The 20,823-nt window shown below is 43.3% G+C and overlaps 1 protein-coding gene across 1 annotated transcript in view; it reads left to right on the forward strand.

Annotated features, from left to right (window-relative positions):
• Positions 1 to 248: 248 nt before the first annotated feature.
• The window catches only part of MOCOS (molybdenum cofactor sulfurase), an 87,832-nt gene continuing 67,257 nt past the window's right edge, over positions 249 to 20,823 (forward strand). Inside the window, exons 1-4 of the mRNA XM_035135079.2 lie at positions 249 to 616; positions 10,430 to 10,519; positions 11,026 to 11,092; positions 14,754 to 15,392. Coding sequence (XP_034990970.1) covers positions 481 to 616; positions 10,430 to 10,519; positions 11,026 to 11,092; positions 14,754 to 15,392 — 932 coding nt within the window. The 5' untranslated portion in view covers positions 249 to 480. The remainder of the gene's footprint in view (positions 617 to 10,429; positions 10,520 to 11,025; positions 11,093 to 14,753; positions 15,393 to 20,823) is intronic.

Consider the following 20,823-nt stretch of genomic DNA (forward strand, 5'->3'; position numbering starts at 1 on the left):
CAAGGAAACAACCTCCCAACCAATCATTAGCTGACCTTAAAGTACCCATCCATGAACAAATAAACTTCAGAGTACAGTAACTGCAGTATGAAATTGCAGTTCATCAAGTTACACGCTATCGGCTGGGAGTTGAATCAGAGTTTTAGGTCCCATCTCCCCCCACCCTCGCGAGAGAGGTCAAGGGGGTGGACGCGGCTCTCCCCGCCCCACTATCCCGGGACACCGTCCTGGAAGGCGCGCCCGGTCCCCGTCGGAGGCAGCAGTCTCTCGCGCGGAGCCAGCGGGGCTACAGGCGTCGCGGCGGCGCTCTGCCCGTGGGAATCGGCGGCGGGAGGAGCCAGGGCCGCCCCGGGGTGCCCGCCTCGCCTAGAAGCCGAGCGAGCGAGCGCCCTTCCTGGTTGGCGCGGGGCGGGCTCGGCTGCGTCTTGCCTTTCCCAGAGGCCCCGCTGCCTGCCGGCCGGCCGCCTCTCTCGGCGCGCGATGGCTCTGGAGCGCTGGGCAGAGCGGCTGTCCTTCCGCGCTTTCCAGAGCGGGCTCCCCCGGGGAGCTGCGTACGGCTACGGCGGCGGGGAGAGCCCGGAGGGGCTGCGCCGGACGGAGCTCGCCCGGCTGGGAGGTAACCCGAGTCTGCGGCTCGCGTTTGGGCGGGAGGCGAGGAAGCCGTGCCGAGTCTCGCCCACGGCGGGTGCGCTCGGGACCCCCAGCCTCGCCTGCCTGCTGCGCCCGGCGGCTGCCGCGCTCCGCTCTCCAGAAGCCCCGACCGGCCCTTGGCTTCTCTCGTGGGAAGAAGCGGGGAGACCCTCCCGGGCGCAGCTGCAGGCGGACCAACTTTCTCCGCCGGCTCCACAGGCGGCGGGTGGGCGGGTTGCAAACTTGTCGCTCCGCGTCTGACACCAAAGGGCGGGCTGGCTGCTTCAGTGCTCAGGTGCTTCTTAGCTTCGTCACTCTCCCTTTTCGCCGCTCCCTTCGGTGCTTTTTGCCCCCTAGTTGCCTGAGCGGGGGATTTTGCCTGAGCGGGCGCCTCGCGGGGACTCGGCGTGTTCGGCGCGCGTGGAAGTTTTGCCTGCTGCGATCCAGTTAAGGAACAAGACCCTCGCGGGGGATTTTGCTTTTCGGGGAGGCGACTCCACTCCCAGGCTTACTTTTGAGTAAACAACAAGGGCATATCATATGTGACAGCGGTGAAGTAATTTGTCCTGCTGCTCTCAAATATCCAAACGGCCGGGTAGTTTTCTCTCTTAAGCACTAAACAAAAGTGGTGTTTAAAGTACACAAGCAAGATGAAGGTAATGAAACAAGAGACGTGGAAGCTGCTTTTATAGATTCGTACCGAAAGATTTGTGTCCCTGGTTACTTGGTGTATGGTGTCTGCCCTGGAAAGATTCTTTTTGGTCACTCTTTTAGTAATGTAATCAAAGTTGCCTTCACAGGTTTTCACATGTTATACTGTATAGCCTTTTTGAAAACAACAGTCAGCTCACACTTGAGTTTATGTATTTATTTAAATGCATAGATAAACCACTCAATATTTTACAAAACCTTTTAAGTGGTATCTCTAATTGGCAGAATCTTTCTTCCCGCACCCTGCAAAAATGTTCATTTACAGAAGCAATCCAGATGCTAAAGTATATATTATAAAGTACCCACCCCCATCAGTATTTATTTCTAACCAGGAGCACCAGCAAGACTTTCTGAAACCAGTTTGTTGCACGTGGATTGGGCCTCTGCTGCACTCCTAAGCAAAAAACAACCAGAATCTGCATAATGCAAATCTATTACTGTATATTGTATTACACATGCAATATAATTTCTACTAGGCAGAATGCCAACAGGTGAAGCTTTCCCAATAACTGCAGTTCCACACTAGAAAAGATTTACCCTGTATAATTTCTGTGTCCTACATAACTTTTAAAGGTGACGAGAGTTGTACATGAGCTATGCTACAGTCTATAGGTCTTTCTTCAGCAGATCTTTGTCTGGTAATGCTTACTTCCGATGAATGGGGGTCAGAAGTGATTTAAGCTTTATAGAAGTTCTGTTCAGATGCACATGCTTTGCATAAATCAAGATTTAAAGTGTTAAAAAGTGAGCAGCATATTCATTTGTTATGGGTACTCATTAACATTATATTTGTTTCTTAAATTTATATACTGCTCTTCATCTGAGGATCATAGGGCAGTTTGCAATATAAAAACACAAAAATGCATCCCATAATGACAAATAAAACAACACCCCCCCCAAGTTTAAAAGGCCATAGATGGCTTAATTAGCCAAAGGCCTGGGAAAAGAAAATTGTTTTCACCTGGTGCCAAATATATGTAATGAAAGCATAAGGCAAGACTCCTTGGGGAGAGCATTCCAGAAACAGGGAACCACAACAGAAAAGGCCCTCTTTTGTGTTGCTTTCCTCTAGGCATAGGCAACATTGGCTCGCCAGATGTTTTGGAACTACAACTCCCATGATCCCTAGCTAACAGGGCCAGTGGTCAGGGATCATGGGAGTTGTAGTTCCAAAACATCTGGAGAGCCAAGGTTGCCTATGCCTGCTCTAGACCTCATGGAGTGGGCACATGAAGAAGGGCCTCAGATGGGTCAGTCCTTGAGGTCTTCAGACATAATATATCATAATAACTGCAGCATTTATTCAATTTTGTGAAGGATTTAAAATCCCAGCCAGGAAGCTCACTGGGTGACCTTGCACAAGTTGCTGTCTCTTAGCAGGGTTGTTGTGAGGATAAAAGGAAATGGGGGGCAAGCAATAGTGGGATATAAATGCAACAATAGCTTCCATAAATACCCATTTTGGTTTTTTATGCTAGTAGTAGCAAACTACCTGCAAGGACCCCCTCCCTGACTCATTGGGGGATAGCCTGATGTGGGCATTCAGAAGCTCATGTGAGAAGATCCCAGATTCCATCGCGTGACTTCCAGAGAGGGCTTGGAATGGTTCTGTTTGAAATCCTAGAGAGTATAATGATCAGGTAGCGTGTATGCTTGTTCGGGAAATAATTCCCTTTATTTATTTCCCACCCCACCTCCCAATGGAGTCCAAAGTGGCAGTTAATGAGGAAGATGAAAATCACCTATGTACTCTGCGTAGTCTGCATTACATCTCTGTGCATAAAGTACACCTGTCTCTAGAACTTCTGCAGAATACAGGACCACCCTCCACATATAAGCTGCCTTTAAGAGCACACGAAGAGCACATAGGCCTATACTTGTGGGTAGAGGGCAGTATACAAATTTAATAAATAACATAATAAAGCTCTGTCAAATCTAGCAACTTTTTTCTCACAATGGCTAACCAGATGGGAAGCACACAAGGAAGACGAGTGCAACAGCAGCTTTCATAATGGCAGATAGTATTTCATAATGATTCACCACACCCTTAAAGCTGAGGAATAAAATTATATGAGTTACTTTATCATTCAAAGAAGTCTGGGTTATCATTAAAATTTTGCTGATGTGCTTCAGGCGTGTTCTGAGTTGACAAGTCTGCACCATGTTACTATTGTAAGAACTCTGCTTGATGCCATTAATTTATTAGATATGCTCAGAAAATATGGTTGTGGGTAGCACATAGCCATTGATCACCATATACTCCATGAATTTGTCTAATCTTTTGAAGCCACCCAGTCTGTGGCCATCACTAACTCTCAGTTACCGATTCCATAGTTTAGCTATGTGCTGTGTGAAGAATGTACTTTCTTTCATTTATCAGATTTGTTGGATGGCCCTAAAAGGAGAAAACATTTTCTTTATCCACTTTTTACACACCATGCATAAATTTATACACCTCTTTCATGTTCTCCTCCCCTTCCTTGCTTTTTTACTAAATTCGTACTAGAAGCAGTATGCCTCTGAATACGAGTTGCTTCAAAATGCAGGAGGTGAAGGAATGCTGTTGTTCTCAAGTGAACAGGGAATCAGTGTGTTTTTACATGAGTATAGGTGGCGCTGTGGTTAAACCACTGAGCCTAGGGCTTGCTGATCAGAAGGTCGGCGGTTCGAATCCCTGTGACGGGGTGAGCTCCAGTTGCTTGGTCCCAGCTCCTGCCAACCTAGCAGTTCAAAAGCACGTCAAAATGCAAGTAGATAAATAGGAACCGCTACAGCGGGAAGGTAAACGGCGTTTCCATGTGCTGTTCTGGTTTGCCAGAAGCGGCTTTGTCATGCTGGCCACATGACCTGGAAGCTATACGCCGGCTCCCTCGGCCAATAATGCGACCCCAGAGTTGGTCACAACTGGACCTAATGGTCAGGGGTCCCTTTACCTTTATAATGTGTGCTTTAATTTAAAATGCATCTCTGGGTTATTTGTGGGGCATAGGAATTGGTTCATATTTTTTTAAAAAAAATATAGTCCGGCCCACCACATGGTCTGAGGGACAGTGGACCCATGGCTGAAAAAGGTTGCTGACCCTTGGACTAGATGGACTTGCCCCCCCAATCTTTAAGACTGGTCAGCCTTCCTATACTGGCTGGGGCTAATGGCAGTCATGCTATACAGTATCTGGAGGGCAACAGGTTGGCCAACGCTGCCCCAAACCAAACTTGCAGTGCTCTGTCCTCTTCTGCAAAACTTCATCCCTTATTTCCTATAACCAACGTTTATTGTGATGTCCTTGTTGGCACCCTATGGTTAATGCTTGTCTTGTAAACCAGAATCAGAAACCATTCCAAACCCTGAACCACCAGCCATAGTTATTTGAGTGGGACATCACAATTCGTTCTGGACAGAAATGGACAAGAAGCAAAGAGTGGGCTGGGGGAAGAGGGAGGTGCAAGTTTGTGTTTAATTCATACTTCCTCAAACCACCTGCCTTCATTGTTTGAGGTTTAATTGAGCATAAGAGTCTTGTGATATCCCAAAGACTAAAAATATACACGATGGAACGCATTTTTATGCTTTTGTTAATCAAGAGTCAGGAAGTAAAGCAACTCCTTTGATAAATTGCTTAAAACAGTACAGTATTAGCTGCTGAATCTACATTGACCCAGCAGCTTGCAGCAGGAGAATGCAAATAGGTGAAACTGTGAAGAACTTATTCATACCTGAAGCTAGAACAGAATTAGCATAAAACACTGTGGTTCTGCAACAACAATGGGCCAAATACACATGGGTAAACCCAAAGCTATTTTTCTAGAAAATGAGGTGCCGGAACTCACCATGAACTCACCTTGTTCTCTTATAATTGTAATTGTGCCCACCTGAGAGGTGCCAGAATCAGTAGTGGCGCCCGCCCTGTGGAACACCCTCCCATCAGATGTCAAGGAAATAAAGAACAAGAACAGGCAGCCCTGTTTAGGGAAGCTTTTAATGTCTGATGTTTATCACTTTATTATTATTATTATTATTAAATATTAAATAAATGTATTATTATTATTTATTGAGTTCCAGCTATGTCCCCTGTTTTTAGCTGCTCTTATTTTTATCTGTAAGCTGTCTTAAGTCCCTGTCAGGGGAAAAATTTGAAGGAAATAAATAAATAAATAAATAATGTTACTAGTAATAATCCCTTCTGGATCAGACCAAGGGCCTGTGGTGGCCAGCGAGACAGGAGCAGGCACAAGGACAATAGCTTGTCCCCTGCATCTTGTTTGCGGAGACCTGCTCCCACTGATCCTCAAGGTCTTGCTGCTGCCCATTAGAGTGATAGAAATAGTTCTAAAGTGTGTTTCTAGAGCAAGATAAGCTGTAACTGTGACCTCATTGTTAATGGTGGCTATGGCAATTGTACCAGTGACATCATGAAAGTAGACTCTCAACACCTAGTTTTCTCCTTTGTTATGGAAAAGTGTCTGATTACTCATTTATTTTTATCATTTATCATTTTAATGACTACTACATCTTTCAGTAAATGTGTTACCATTTGTTTTGAGTAGCCCCTTGGGGAAATGGCAGTCCAATCCATTTTCTCATTCAAGTCACCTCAGGGTGCCATGGCACACTGCTTGAAAACCTCGGCCTTACACCACATGATGTCATAATGATCGCCCCTCCCCCATCATTGGAGTCTTGAAATGCATCACAAACATAGTAAATGTTTCTGTCCATTTTGAATGCAGTTGCTATAAATTCACTCAGATTCTTGTGTTTTGGGAACAGTTTAATTTCCTGTGTGAACCAACTTGCACTTAAATTGAGTGTTCTAAATTACTTCCAGCGTGCTTTTTTGTCATCAGACTCCATTCTATTTTAGCAGAGACATTTATTTTGGCATTTTGGGTGACACAGTAGTTAACGACAGTCTTTTGTTTGAAATCAAACCCTATTCTGTCTTCTTAGCAAGAAAATATTATAAATTACTTCCTAAACAAGCCTGCTTTTATAGATTAGGAAGGTTGCCAGAACTCTGTTTCAATATCAAGTCTTCACATGCAGTTGGAATCGAAAACAAAACACTTCCATCTAAGCAAGTTGTTCTCCCCTTTTCAATTTAAGTGTTACTAATTACCCTACGGGACCCAGGTGGCGCTGTGGTTAAACCACTGAGCCTAGGGCTTGCTGACCAGAAGGTCGGTGGTTCGAATCCCTGTGATGGGGTGAGCTCCTGTTGCTTGGTCCCAGCTCCTGCCAACCTAGCAGTTCGAAAGCATGTCAAAATGCAAGTAGATGAATAGGAACCGCTACAGCGGGAAGGTAAACGGCGTTTCCATGTGCTGCTCTGGTTTGCCAGAAGCGGCTTTGTCATGCTGGCCACATGACCTGGAAGCTATATGCCGGCTCCCTCGGCCAATAATGCGAGATGAGCGCGCAACCCCAGAGTCGGTCACGACTAGACCTAATGGTCAGGGGTCCCTTTACCTAATTAACCTACACATATGTTCAAATCAAATTGGTGTGCATGGTTCACTTTTACATGCTCTAAAACCTAATGCTTTCAAGTGCAAAAGTGAGAACAGCATTTGCCCCACTTGTTTCTGTATGAATCCCTGTTCTGGACATGCCGCCTGTGAGCAAGTGATTCTGTTTACAGTGGGAGTTACTGAATTCTCAGACAATCTCTGTACCAACTGCTTCATGTGCATTGAGAAATAAACAACATCTTGAGTGACTACTGTGATCCTAAAGTGGGGGGAGCCAACGGTCACCTCCAGATGTTTTGCACCACAATTCCCATTTGCTCCAGCCGATATAGATAAATGGTCAAGGATAATGAGAGTTGTAGTCCACAATATTTGAACGGTGCCACACTGGCTTCCTCTGCCCTAAAGTGCCCACCAAGACCAGGTAGCCTCCTTTCTGAGAGGGTGTCTTGAGAGTACATGAGCCATTAATCATTTATTTCCCATATTACACTGAGCAGCAGGGGCACCACGACCTGTTTTGCCATGCCATTGCAGTGTCCTTTACCTGGGTTGCATGGCAGCGCCCACAAAGTGGCAGCAACAATGGCAGCTTCTGGAGAGATCTTGCTGCTGGTGGTGGGATGCCCCTGGGGGCACTCCTAATTGGGTTTTTGCCGCCCAAGGCAGCTGCCTCACCCTGTCCCATGGGTGGCCCAGCCCTGCTCAGCAGTTGTCTTCTGGCACAGAGCTTGGGAATGCTAACTGAAATATACTGGGAGTCGAGTGAATTTCAAGCTCTTTATTCAGCTCATAGTCATCAAGGAGAAGAAGAGAAGAATGGCTCTTTTCCCAAAACCATCTGCTTATATACATTATTTACACAATGGGCCTTGCGTGATTGGCTACTTCAGGGCTACACCTGTGGGCCAATCAGGTTGTGGATTGACTTCTGCCAGCCGCCTGATTGGCTGCTCCTGCAGGCCAATCAGGTTGCGGATTCACTACCACCTGGAGTTGGATTGGGTAGCTCCTGCGGACCAATCAGACTGCTGATTCTGAATCCTATTGTTCTAGGATTCAGCTCAGTACATAACACTAACCTAATGACTAAAACAAATTCAGATATGCAGATAGGGTGGTAGTGCAGACTTAAATATTAAATTTAAAAACCCATTAGCAATTTCTTGGTACTACTGAAGGAACAGCAATGGGAAGAGTTAAACATTTGTACAATATCAGCCCTGGGGTGGTGGTGGTATGTTAATCTTATTGTCCTCAGGCCAAGGAACTGGAGACTCTTAGACTATATATATTCCTGACCTGATGTTTAAAAGGAGACACAAACATGATCTTGGTTATCAGCACAAACTTAATAGTTTATGATTTACTGTGGTAGAAATCACATCAGTATAAAGAAAAGCCACAGGTCTCTAGGCTGCTGGATGAATGCTCTGTACTTTGAATTAAGATTGAAGTGGGTAAATTCCTCCCCCCCCCATCACTAGGGTGTGAACTGGATGACCCTACATGCCAGTCAAAGTCCACCTTGTGCCATGCAACTGTTGCTCTGATGTTCAGGATCAGTGGTTTGTATGGCCCTCGGGATGATGTGGATGACAGCATTGCATCCAGCTGTTTTGCTTTCATCACTGAATGCATTGCAGCTTTGGAGGTTGGGGTATAGGACAGATCCCTATCTGAGAATGTGCAGAACTCTGTGTCAAAATCTTTGGAAAGAAGTGCTTTTAACACAGGCTGAATTTAGATATAATGCCAAGCTATAGTTTAGAACCCAAATCATGGTCTTAGTTTCCTTAGAGTACAAGAACACCATGTTTTAGAGCTATGTGTCTTTTTGTTTTCCATATTTTTGGAATAACTATGACTTGCCAGTTGAGAGTATGGCTGGTGTGTTGAATCTGGCTGTAATCAGCAGAGCTGCTCAATGACAAGGATATTGGATGCCATTTTGTACAGTGGTCCCTTGGGTTATGTACTTCTCTGGATACGTAATCTTTGGGTTGCGAAAGCGGCAAACCCGGAAGTATTTTTCTGGGTTTCGCCGCTTGCGCAGAAGCGCTCTCACACCGTGCGCATGCGCAGAAGCGGCGCCTCTAGTTACGGATTTTTCGGGGCGCACATTGACCCCCGGAATGAATTAAATCCGTATCCAGAGGGTCCACTGTACATGAAATAAACATGTGCACCACCCCTGTTGGTAATCATGTACTCATTGGTACATGAGATCCTTGGCTGAGCGGCAGGTCTGGGAAGCTCCAACACTAGTAAAATAAACTTTCCTTCACTTTTCTTTATTTTCTAAACAGAATATTCAGGCAGTCTGAGCACTGTGTGCTTGACCAGGGTCTAAATCCTTTCGTAATGAGAAGTCCTAGTAGAGGAGGGATGAGCAGTTGGCAATTGTGTCTGTCTCTTGGCGGCCTACAAAATCTTAATCTAGAAATTGAATAGAGAGAGTGTGTGTGTGTACAGTTTTACTTAAAAGGAAAATATTATTTTTATGCTGTAAAAACTGAACTAGAGACGCTCAACACTTTAAAAAATTTTTTAGAATTGTTATATGCAAATATAACAAAAAGGTAAAAGGGTAAAAACAGTGCAAGCTGACTTTAGCAATGGGAATACAGTATTCCATCTATTCTAATTTATGTAAAGATTAATATAAGCAGCCCTTGTGTCTAAGCAGGTATGTAAACAAGATTGATGATTATATGTAATGCACTCAGACTTAGATCTTCTGACCACTGATGGTGGGTGTTTGTCCTTCCAGCCCTGTAATACAAGTCCCTTTACACCATCAAGGCTTATAAAATCCTCAGTTTTGTCCATCCATTAATTTAAGGGAACATGAACTGTAAATACGAAGGATTTCCCCCAAAACAAAGTTAATACCAACCATAATTTCTAGCCAGCAAGAAGACATCATAGCACATGCCTGTACCATATGCCTCAAAGAGGCACATTCATCATTACATTGCCTGTATCTGAAATTCTTGTAAAGACACTGTGGAGTCCAGGACACCCAAAACATCAGTTTCTGTTTAAACATTCACCATTTTACAGAAGCACTACATGTAGATGCTAAAGCAACTTTCCATGGATTTAACTGAACTGATCTGAACTCTCTATTCCATTGATTCATGAGATCCTGGACATCTAATTTACAGCATTCCAATAAACAATAGATATTCAACACTTGAGTAGCTTTCTGTTTTGGTTGTAACATGTATGCAATGTGAAAATGAATGTATTTGTAATGTCATGCCTGAGCATGTATTGAAAACACTTAGGCCCTTACCTGGCCAACTTTATTATGAAATCTTCTGACCTGTTTTGAGAATAGAGTGGATCCTAAGAATACCCAAGCCTGTGGGTATAGAAAGCAGCTCTTGATTACAACTGTCACCTTTATTACAACTGTCAGGTATTACCTGAGTTGTATTGCCTGGATGAGTATAGTAGTGAGCTTCTAAAAACAAAACAAAAAACTTTGTTTCAAGTGATTTTATTCTGCACCGACTGAAAACATTTATTGAAAATTCCTCGATTTTCAGATTTCCAGCTTTTATAGCATGGTAGTTCAGTGAGTGATGCATTTTTGCATGTTTCATTGTAGGAATTACGTACCTTGACCATGCAGGAACCGCACTCTTCCCACAGAGTTTACTAAAAGCCTTCACTGATGACCTCAATGAAAATGTTTATGGTAAGGAGAAATCAAGGTAAATCTTTTCTCCCTCACTTTGGCATTGTTAAAGTTTCCAGAATTTAAAGCTGGGCTGAAATTTGTGGCCTATTGTCACATGGTTCCATTCATTGTCAGCAAAAGTGGGGAGTATGTTTTTGCAGCCTTTGCAAAGCTGGCAAAAATCTATGGGATTGATTGGTATCAATGCAGTGCACTGCCATAATCCACTAACTGTTATGTGGATTAATAGTAATGGCTTTGACGTGTATTCAACTGATGTGTGTTTCAGTTGCAAAGAAACTTCTTTTAGAATTGTAATTATTTTCACTCAATCTCTTTATAGGAAGTTGCTTGCTTGTTAACTAGTTGCTTTGGAAAACTGTTGCAAAGAGCTTCAAGACACAGCAGTGAAATATAAAATGAATGTTATATTTAATCACATTTATAGGAGTTTTTTTGAGGCAGTGCTTGACAAAAATATGAAATGTCTTGTTTGAGTCATGAACGTCTCTCTTGCCTCTTAGGAAACCCTCACAGCCAGAATATCAGCAGCAAATTGACATGTGACACAATTGAACATGTCCGATACAGGTAGAGTAGTCTTCATTTTATAAATCAGATGTTGTATTTCACATTTGCCTTGGATCTTTAGTTTCACTATAACCACTTCTGTTGCCATTTATTGTACAGCATTGCCTCACTGTACAGTATTGCCTCACGGGTAGTGATAAAGCGGGATATCAAATCCAAACTCTTCTTCTTCTTCACTGCTAGAAATACAGTGGTACCTCGACTTACGAAGACGATCCGTTCCGCGGCCGTCTTTGTAAGTCGAAGTCATCGGTTGTCGAAGCGCCGCTTCTGCGCATGCGCGAAGTGTGATTTTGCGCTTCTGCGCAGGCACCGACCAGGCGCCGACTTGCTGTCAGAAAGTTCTTCCTGATGTTTAGTTGTAATCTCTTTCCTTGTAACTTGAATCCATTGGTTCGTGTCCTAACCTCCTGAGTGGGAGAAAACAAACTTGTTCCATGTGACAGCCCTTCAGATATTTGAAGATGGCCATCATATCTCCTCTCAGTCTCCCCTTTTCCAGGCTAAACATACCTAGCTCCTTCAACTGTTCCTCATAAAGTTTGGTTTCCAGACCCTTGATAATTTTTCACCCTCCTCTGCACATATTCCAGCTTGTCAATATCCTTCTTAAATTGTGGCACTCAGAACTGCACAGAGTATTCCAGGTGTGGACCACACCTTTATCTCTTTTCCCTTCTTTTTTGTAAACTGTCTTTTCTGTAAACTTTTTTTGGTAAACTTTGCTGAAGGGCAGCATGTACATATATTGTAAAAGTGGTAAATTGAGTTTACCCAAAGTGGATCACTTTTACGTTAGAAATGAGTGGATATGCTGTTCATTTCAAATAGCTCAGTTCCATGTATGTGTGTGATTTTTAGCCTCTGCTTAGATCACCTATATCTTCCCCTCCCTTTCCGGTATAAACTGAGGGCCAAACGGGGCATGAAATGAAATGTAAATAGGAATGGAAGAGAATTTTGCTTGGCCTGCAGTTTAAAGCAAAGTGACCTAATTTGCAGTTCCTGGACTTGTACATGGATTAGCAAGCAGGTAACAATCACATTCCGTACTTCTCTAAGTTTTACAATGCAGTTTTGGTTCACAGCCATATAAAATTGCACAAATACATACATATATTAGGAGGAAATGCAGAGAAAAGCAAACGAATAGCTCAGTCGGTAGAGCGTGAGACTCTTAATCTGAGGTTTGTGGGTTTGAACCCCACATTGGACTAGGTGACCCTTGGGGTACCTTCCAATTCTACAATTCTATGATTCTACAAAATATGCATTTTGGCAGGGGTATACATACAAGTCATATGTGGGTTGTTGTTTTTTGGTATGGCTTTCAATGCACCGTTTCCAAACAAATTTTGTTTTTACTTTAAAGTTCTCATCACAACTTGCCTCTAGTTGCCAGCTAGAACAATCCTTTTACCCGTTCCCATATATTTCTGCTTCAAATTTAAGTCTCCCTAAACTCAGCAGAACTTTTCTGAGGAAGCATTCTTAGAAGCATAGCCAAAACATATTAAGTAGCAAAAAAGATTGATTAATGTTGGTGCCCTATTTTCCTAGAAGTCATTGCTGGTTTTGAGATGACTCTTCTATATTGAAATTTCCCTGGTTTTCCTCTGAAATGTTAGCAAGGTCTGTCTCAAAACAGCGTTGTAACTGGTAAAATACATGAAAATCTCATTTGACCTTTAGTACACAGTAAGAAACATCCGATGCAGTACCTGCTTAGTATTGATTTGTCCTTTTGAAAGGTCACTAACTGGAGACTGTTCAAATGAATGAAACTAGAGCACTCTACTGTGCTCAGTGCATCTGTTTAAAAGCCCAAAGTTTTGATGGACTAAATTGCTTGTGCTTGTTTAGAGATCTCTTGTAGTTTGCCTAATTAATTCCCTGATCCCATATTTCAATGCAACATATTTGTGTAAACAAATCAGATGCTGCAGAGCATTAGTCAGAACCGCTGGTACAATGCAGTCTCTCTCATCTGGACTGCACTACATTAATGACAGAATGTGGATCTGTGAGTTGCATACTAAAAGTTAGTGTAGCAATTAAGAGAACGAGCTGTGTGTATTTACACCCTGTCCTTCAACTCAATGATTCTCAATGTGGCTTACAAGCTGTAGGTAATTATTCACACGCACACACCCCACAAACCTCACTCCCTCTTTCTCTCAGTGCCCCCCACCCCACTTCAAGAGTCCTTAGTCCTCTGGCTACAGCACACTTCCCTTCCATTGTGCATTTCTAGGGGGCAACTGGCAGTTGGAGACAAGTGTTCTTTTTGGCTGGGAGGGAGGAAGGAAATTCCTTGAAGCTGCTCTTTCTCTAACCAGTGGATGTGGCCAAGTTGGTCCACACCTTGTTCTTCATGGGATGCAGTGTTCTAATCTCATTGCAACCAGCAACTTCTAATGTGAGTGCCCAAGCCCTGCCCTTTCACTTTAAGCCGGTACTTAAAGAAGCAGGGCTGTGGCTTGCAGCTGTTGAGTGGCTGTAGCTTGCAGCTGTCCATTTGCCTGAGGCAGTTTACAGGAGACAGAGAATTAGCATGTCCATTCTCTTCAGTAGCTTGAAAACAAAGAGCTCTCACACAAAATGCCTACAGATTAGCATATGCATAGACCAATGCAATCATTTTCATGTGGTTTAAACACCTTGTGACTGAGCCAAAAAGATACAGCCCTACTTAATAATCAACCTGTTAGGTTCTCTTCAGCTTCAATGGATATTTCCAGTCATGCTTCATCAGTACAATACAGGCACATTATATATTTTCCATTCCAATGCACATAAAATAATTATGCTTAATAGAGCCTGATGATATGGCTAGCTGGCCACACAGGAACTTTTTGGTGGATTCTCCCTTGCTTGCTCACGGCCACGCTGAGCTGCCGCCGCCACCAAAAACAGTAAGTGGTCTTTATCACAGCAGATGGCATCATTTCCGCCCCCCAGCCTGCTTGCAAAATACCACCTATGTTCTTTCCCATGTAACTTTCACACAGCAACATGCTCTGTTCTCTGCATGCAGGTGCTTGACAACATTGCAGGTTGTCAATACAGTATATGAACTTGAAATTGGATGCTAAATAGTTTAGGAACAAAACAATTTTATTCTTCTTGTGTTTTTATGACAGTGCTCTGGGTTCCTGATCAAAGGGTGTTAGATTTTACAAGTTTACCCTGTCTCCTCAAACTCCTATGCTGGCATCTGTAAAGCTCCCCCCCCTTCTCATCTAGTTTGGAGGTTTGTTTAGCGGACTTGGGATCAGAATGTCTTTGTGTTTAATTGCTATGTAGTCAGGTGGTCTTAGCCTATATCCTCTGGCACCTTCTCCAGCATTGGATCAAACTACCCATTTGGGTTGCTGAACTATTTTCTTTCCTGCGGCAGTGTCACCCCAGGTCAAAGAGATTTTGCAGTGTATTGAACGTCAACCTCCTATTTGATGGGGGAAATTAAATGTATGTATTCCCCACAGGCAATGTTTATGCGATTGGGCAACTTTGTAAAAACCACTACTTGGTGCAGTGGACAGAATTACCGTAGCAAGGTTGCCAGGACACAAGAGGCAAGAAAAATATTGTAGTAGTATATAATAGTGAAGGGAAAAGACCTTTTCCATTATGCTATGTTTCCCTTCTCTTTTTTCAGGATACTGCAGCACTTCAATACATCTGTAGAAGACTACACAGTCATCTTCACTTCAGGCAGTACAGCGGCACTCAAACTTGTTGCAGAGGCCTTCCCTTGGGTTCCTGAAACAGCAGAGGAGCCTGGCAGCCGCTTTTGCTACCTCACTGATAGCCACACATCTGTGGTGGGCATGAGAGCAATCGCTGATGCAATGAATGTATTGTCAGTTCCAGTGAAACCAAAGGATATACTGTCGGGGACAGATGACATAGTGGCTGGAGGGAACAGCTGCAAAACACCTCACTTGTTCTGCTATCCTGCTCAGAGCAATTTTTCAGGGACTAGGTATCCCCTTGCATGGATAGAACAGATAAAATCTGGGCAGCTCTGCCCCATCAAGGTCCAAGGGAAATGGAGCGTACTCTTGGATGCAGCGTCTTATGTCAGCACTTCCCTGTTAGACTTAAGCCTTCATCAAGCAGACTTTGTGCCTCTGTCATTCTATAAGATGTTTGGATTCCCCACTGGTCTAGGCGCACTGCTGGTAAAGAATGAAGCTGCTGCTTGCCTGAGGAAGGTCTATTTTGGAGGGGGAACTGCAGCTGCCTACCTTGCAGGAGAGGATTTCTATTTACCGAAAAAATCAGTGGCTGAGAGGTAAAACCATGAAACACAATCTACTTAATAAAACTCCTGTTACCTAGGTTCTATGTTCCATCAGACCTGAGGCACCGACGGAACCATACAGGCCCCTGTGTCTTGATGCTGGGGATTGTTCTATCTGAAATTCACTTTGAAAATATACTTTTAGTAAATGGTGGTGCAGTTTATGTTGAGAGTCACACTAAATGCCATGGAATTAAAAATGCACTGAAAAATATATTAAGCCTTCCAAATCCACACCAACGAAATCTCAAAAGTGTGTGACTATGTGTTCCATTTAGACATCCAAATTCCAGCTTATGCAAAGTTACTTGTAGCAAAAAGGCAATTTAAGATGTTCAATATCAATCATGTTTCACTTGAGATGCTTCCGGCCCCGTCCCACCCACCCCTGGCACTTAAATTATTAAGCATTTTTAGTATGTTTTCTTAATTTGCTGGGTCCTCCTGTGATGTTGCATTTAACTAATGAGATATAAAAGAGCACTCCCGGTGATAATTATCTGCTTTAATAAGTGATCTGGTTCACGTCTACATAATCTGAGTCCGTATTAGACTTGATGACTTAAATCAGAAATAAATATATTTCAATTAGAAATATTGTGCTGCAGGATTCTGATGGCCATTCTGAATGTCTCATACTTTAAATAAATGTGCTTACAGTCACAAAGTTTCTACTAGGGCTGATAAGAAGTCTAGGCTGGCCAAATTACCAGAGGTTTTAGGGACAGTGGTGGCACTTGTTTGACTGGGAGGTAGCTTGGGGTCATAGAATATGGGACAAGCTCTACTCCCCCACCCTCCATCCCTGTCAACAGTGCTGTGTCATCATGTAACATCATTTCCTGGAATATTTGAAGCTGTAAATTCACTAAGTACTCTCTCACCTGAAATACTTTCCTCCTGCCTCTGCCCCAAATAATTGGGAAAAGGTTCTAGGAAGGCTTTGCCCAGGGGTCAGCAAACTTTTTCAGCAGGGGGCCGGTCCACTGTCCCTCAGACCTTGTGGGGGCCAGACTATATTTTTTGGGGGGAAATATGAACGAATTCCTATGCCCCACAAATAACCCAGAGATGCATTTTAAATAAAAGGACACATTCCACTCATGTAAAAACATGCTGATTCCCAGACTGTCCGCGGGCCAGATTTAGAAGGCGATTGGGCCGCATCCGGCCCCCGGGCCTTAGCTTGGGGACCTCTGGCTTTGCCAAACTGTGGGAAACTCTGTATTAAGGTTCTGTAGCTGTGTAAGCTGAAGTCTGTCTTTAAGCCCAACTAACTGCTAGCTGTTCGCCTCTTTGTTTTTTAAAAAAAGGGTACTGTATTTTTCCATAAGAGGAAAAGGTCAGGGAATATACACAGTAGCTTTTTTCAGTGAATAAGGTTTTGCTCTTGTGATATTTCAGATGTACAGCATACTAGCATAATATTGTACAGGGGAGTCTGATGGCATCAACGACTGTTTGGTGGTTGATGCCTTCTTGGTAGAATGGTCTGTCTGGACTGCAGTGAATGGTATAGTTGCAGACTTAAATGTCAGAGGGGGCACTGACATCTGATACTACCAGCTGCATAACCTCATACTGTAAGGATGAAACAAGCAGTCTTTAAATATTGCTCTGGATTCCTTGGATGAAAGGAAGGATATAAAGTAAATACGCTTATCGATTGAGATGTTCATTCCTGGTTGTTTTCCGTGCCGTCTGTCTAGGAGGCGGATCATTTTGCCTTTTTAAAGTAAATATGTTTTGTTGAGAGTAAATGTGGTTCTCAGTTTGTTGCAGCATTATTCTTCCTCACCAGAGGCAAAAGGACCACATTTGGGTGCCAATAAATCTTATTTACATCCTATGTAAGAGATGTAAGTGCCATAAAACTACCTCCAGAAATGGGAGCTTGAATCATATAGAAATGTGTTTTGGGGGATCCTGAAATATAGAGGTGAAATTATGTTAGGCCTGCTTGGGTTACAGGCGTTTGTGCTGCAATAAATTAACTAGAGGCTCATCCACTTATTTATTCAATTTATTTCTGCTTTCCCCATGCTTTCTAGGCACAGGTCCAAGTGGTGTTGCCTTTGCCCAGCCACTTGCCCCTAGAAAACCTGCTCTTTAGCACTAAATCAGAATGAACAGCAATCCGTGGAAAACCTGATTGCCATTTGTTCCAATTCAGTGCTAAACTGCAGGTTTTCCCAGGGGGAAGTACTGAGCCAAACGGAAGTGTGGACAAGCCCTGGTTGAAAATGAGGAGATATCTACTTTCAGATCTGGAAGTAGGTACCTCTTCCCATTCAATCTCCTCTTTGTTGTTTGTTGTTGTTTAGTCATTTAGCCGTGTCCGACTCTTAGTGACCCCATGGACCAGAACACACCAGTCACTCCTGTCTTCCACTGCCTCCCGCAGTTTGGTCAGACTCATGTTGGTGGCTTCGAGAACACTGTCCAACCATCTTGTCCTCTGTCATCCCCTTCTCCTTCTCTTTCCCAACATCAGGGTCTTTTCCAGGGAGTCTTCTCTTCTCATGAGGTGGCCAAAATATTGGAGCCTCAGCTTCATGATCTGTCCTTCCAGTGAGCACTCAGGGCTGATTTCCTTCAGAATGGAGAGGTTTGATCTTCTTGCAGTCCAAGGGACTCTCAAGTCTCCAGCACCATAATTCAAAAGCATCAATTCTTCGGCGATCAGCCTTCTTTATGGTCCAGCTCTCACTTCCATACATCACTACTGGGAAAACCATAGCTTTAACTATATGGACCTTTGTCGGCAAGGTGATGTCTCTGCTTTTTAAGATGCTGTCTAGGTTTGTCATTGCTTTTCTCCCAAGAAGCAGGTGTCTTCTAATTTTGTGACTGCTGTCACCATCTGCAGTGATCATGAAACCCAAGAAGGTAAAATCTCTCACTGCCTCCATTTCTTCCCCTTCTATTTGCCAGGAGCTGATGGGACCAGTGGCCATGATCTTGGTTTTTTTTTTATGTTGAGCTTCAGACCATATTTTGCACTCTCCTCTTTCACCCTCATTAAAAGGTTCTTTAATTTCTCCTCATTTTCTGCCATCAAGGTTGTGTCATCTGCATATCTGAGGTTGTCCCCCATCCCCCCACCCACCCAATGTACATGTGAGGAATGGCATGCCATGATATACAGATCCTCCCAGGGGCATTTCCAGTCTCGTTTCAACTTGCACAGCAATTGTTACATTTTCTAGTACGTAGCTCAAAACTGCTTGAAAAGCCTGTTGTGGTTTTAACAGGGAGCCTTTGGACCACCTCATAGGAGTAAGAGTAGGTGCTGGTTTTCACCTCAAGGCCCTTAGTCACTTGAGTCCTTCCTGACTCCTTTTTGCCTTCTTAGTACCATCACGACCTTTTTCTGATTCTCTGTACAATATATTGATGTGTCAGTGTGCCCCTCAATCCTGTGTTTGAATAATAAGGTCAACTGGGTAATCTCAGTTAATTATAAACCCTTGTTCTACTATGAAAGCCAGTATTGGTTCAGACAAAAGCTGCAATCCTGTGCTTAGATATTCATGCTTGGTTCCATTGAGTTCAATACTTCTTTGTACACAGAAGGCAGCGCAGAATTTACAGCCAGGATTGCTTATGAATTCCAAAGCCCACCCAAAATATAACCTAGTTACCTGCTCTTAGGAGGATGTATGGAAAGGGACAATGAGATTCAGGGCCTTTTCTTTTGGGGCTCCCTGACTTTGGAAACTTTCCCTAGGGAGGCCTTCTAGCTGTTAAAAAGAACCTTCTAAACAGGAATGTCTTAACATACCTGAAGGGCTGTCACACTTGGAAGGTAGAGTTTTCTCCTGCTGTGGAGGGTAGGACCTGTACCACTAGATTCCAACTAAACATCAGGAAGAGCTTTCTGACAGTAAGAGCTGTTTGACAGTGGAACGGAATCCCCTGGAAAGTGGTGGACTCTCCTTCCTTGGAGGTTTTTAAGCAGAGTTTGAATGGTCATCTGCCATGTATGATTTAGTTGCAGGGGTTGGATCAGATGAGTATCAAGGTCCCTTCCAATTTTACAATTCTGTGATTCTATTATCTCTGGCAGGGTAGAAAGAGGGAGCACTGTTATTGTGCTCCATATTTAGTTTGGGTTTTAGAATCTTATTTCTTAGAATAGTTCTCCATTGTGTTTATTGAAATAGTGGTTACACTTGTTTAAGCCAAAAGCTGCTTAAAAGGGGAATTGTTTTTTATAATGCCCTCCTGGTGGGAGAGCAAGACAGACTCTTCCCACCCCACCCCACCCCACCCACTGGATGTGCATATTCTTTGAGACATGCATCTAAAGCCATAGCATTTGAATAGGGCACCAGTGCATAAAATGTAAAACACATAGGCGTACAAATCAGGAATGAGTTGTAGAATCCATGAACACTGAGTTTTGGGCCTGTGAGCACTGGGGTTTTTTGCCTGTTCAAATTTTATTCTCACACATGGAGAATTTAACACACACACTTTATTTCCCATCATTTTCTGGGGAAATACCAGGCTTCATTCAATCATTATCGAAGACACCATCAAACAGAATGTCCCTGTGAGTAAGATTATCTGTGGCCTTGTTAACTATCTAAAGAACTGTGATGTCCTTAAGAGAATAAATTAAGCTCCTGAGCACAATTTCTTGAAATACACATGATTATGGAGCATGGTCCATTGTTCTGTCTGACAGTAAAATGGAGTAGATGGAGAGATTGCCCCACAATGCTGGTGCCTTGCACGTGTGAACTAATGCAGGGGTCAGCATTGCTACTTGTGCCACATTTGTCACCAGTGTGTGGCAGTTAGAGCTATTATGCAGAGAATGTTAATAGATATATATTTTTTTCTCCCAGAACGGTTTGCCCAACGGTCTTCAGCTTGGCATTGCCACCTGTGAATGTTGTAAGCAAGGGCTTTTAGATTATGGTGTCAGAGTGACCTAGAGCTGTAACACAGGAGCAAATGTTCAATATATGCTTAGTGTAAGATAAGAAATTACATGTCAGACAAGGACGTGATGTTCCTTTGGTTCATGACATGTTTGTTCAAGTTAGCATGAGTGCTGTAGACCCTAGTTTCCACATCGCAAACCTCCAGTACTTTGCCTCTTTGGCACATATATTCTTTTGTAAATATGTACACTTCTATGTTTAGGAATTGGTACACTGTTTAGAACCTGAGGCTATGTTTGGGATGGTTCTATGTGTTTACTGGATAAATGTGTGGAAACTGGAAGAGCTCTTAAAATGCATGTTAATATTTTTTATTGTTGGATAGTCTAACCTGGAATGCTTCCTGATGTAAGCCTTTACATTTGGCTGTGGATTATGGCCCCCAAAATGATACAGGATGCTTAGGAAATGGATTGATGTGTGCATTCTCTCTATTGAAATGATTGTGGCAGAGTATACAGAGGACC

Source organism: Zootoca vivipara, chromosome 13 (genome assembly GCF_963506605.1).
Source record: "Zootoca vivipara chromosome 13, rZooViv1.1, whole genome shotgun sequence".
Lineage (NCBI taxonomy): Eukaryota > Metazoa > Chordata > Lepidosauria > Squamata > Lacertidae > Zootoca > Zootoca vivipara.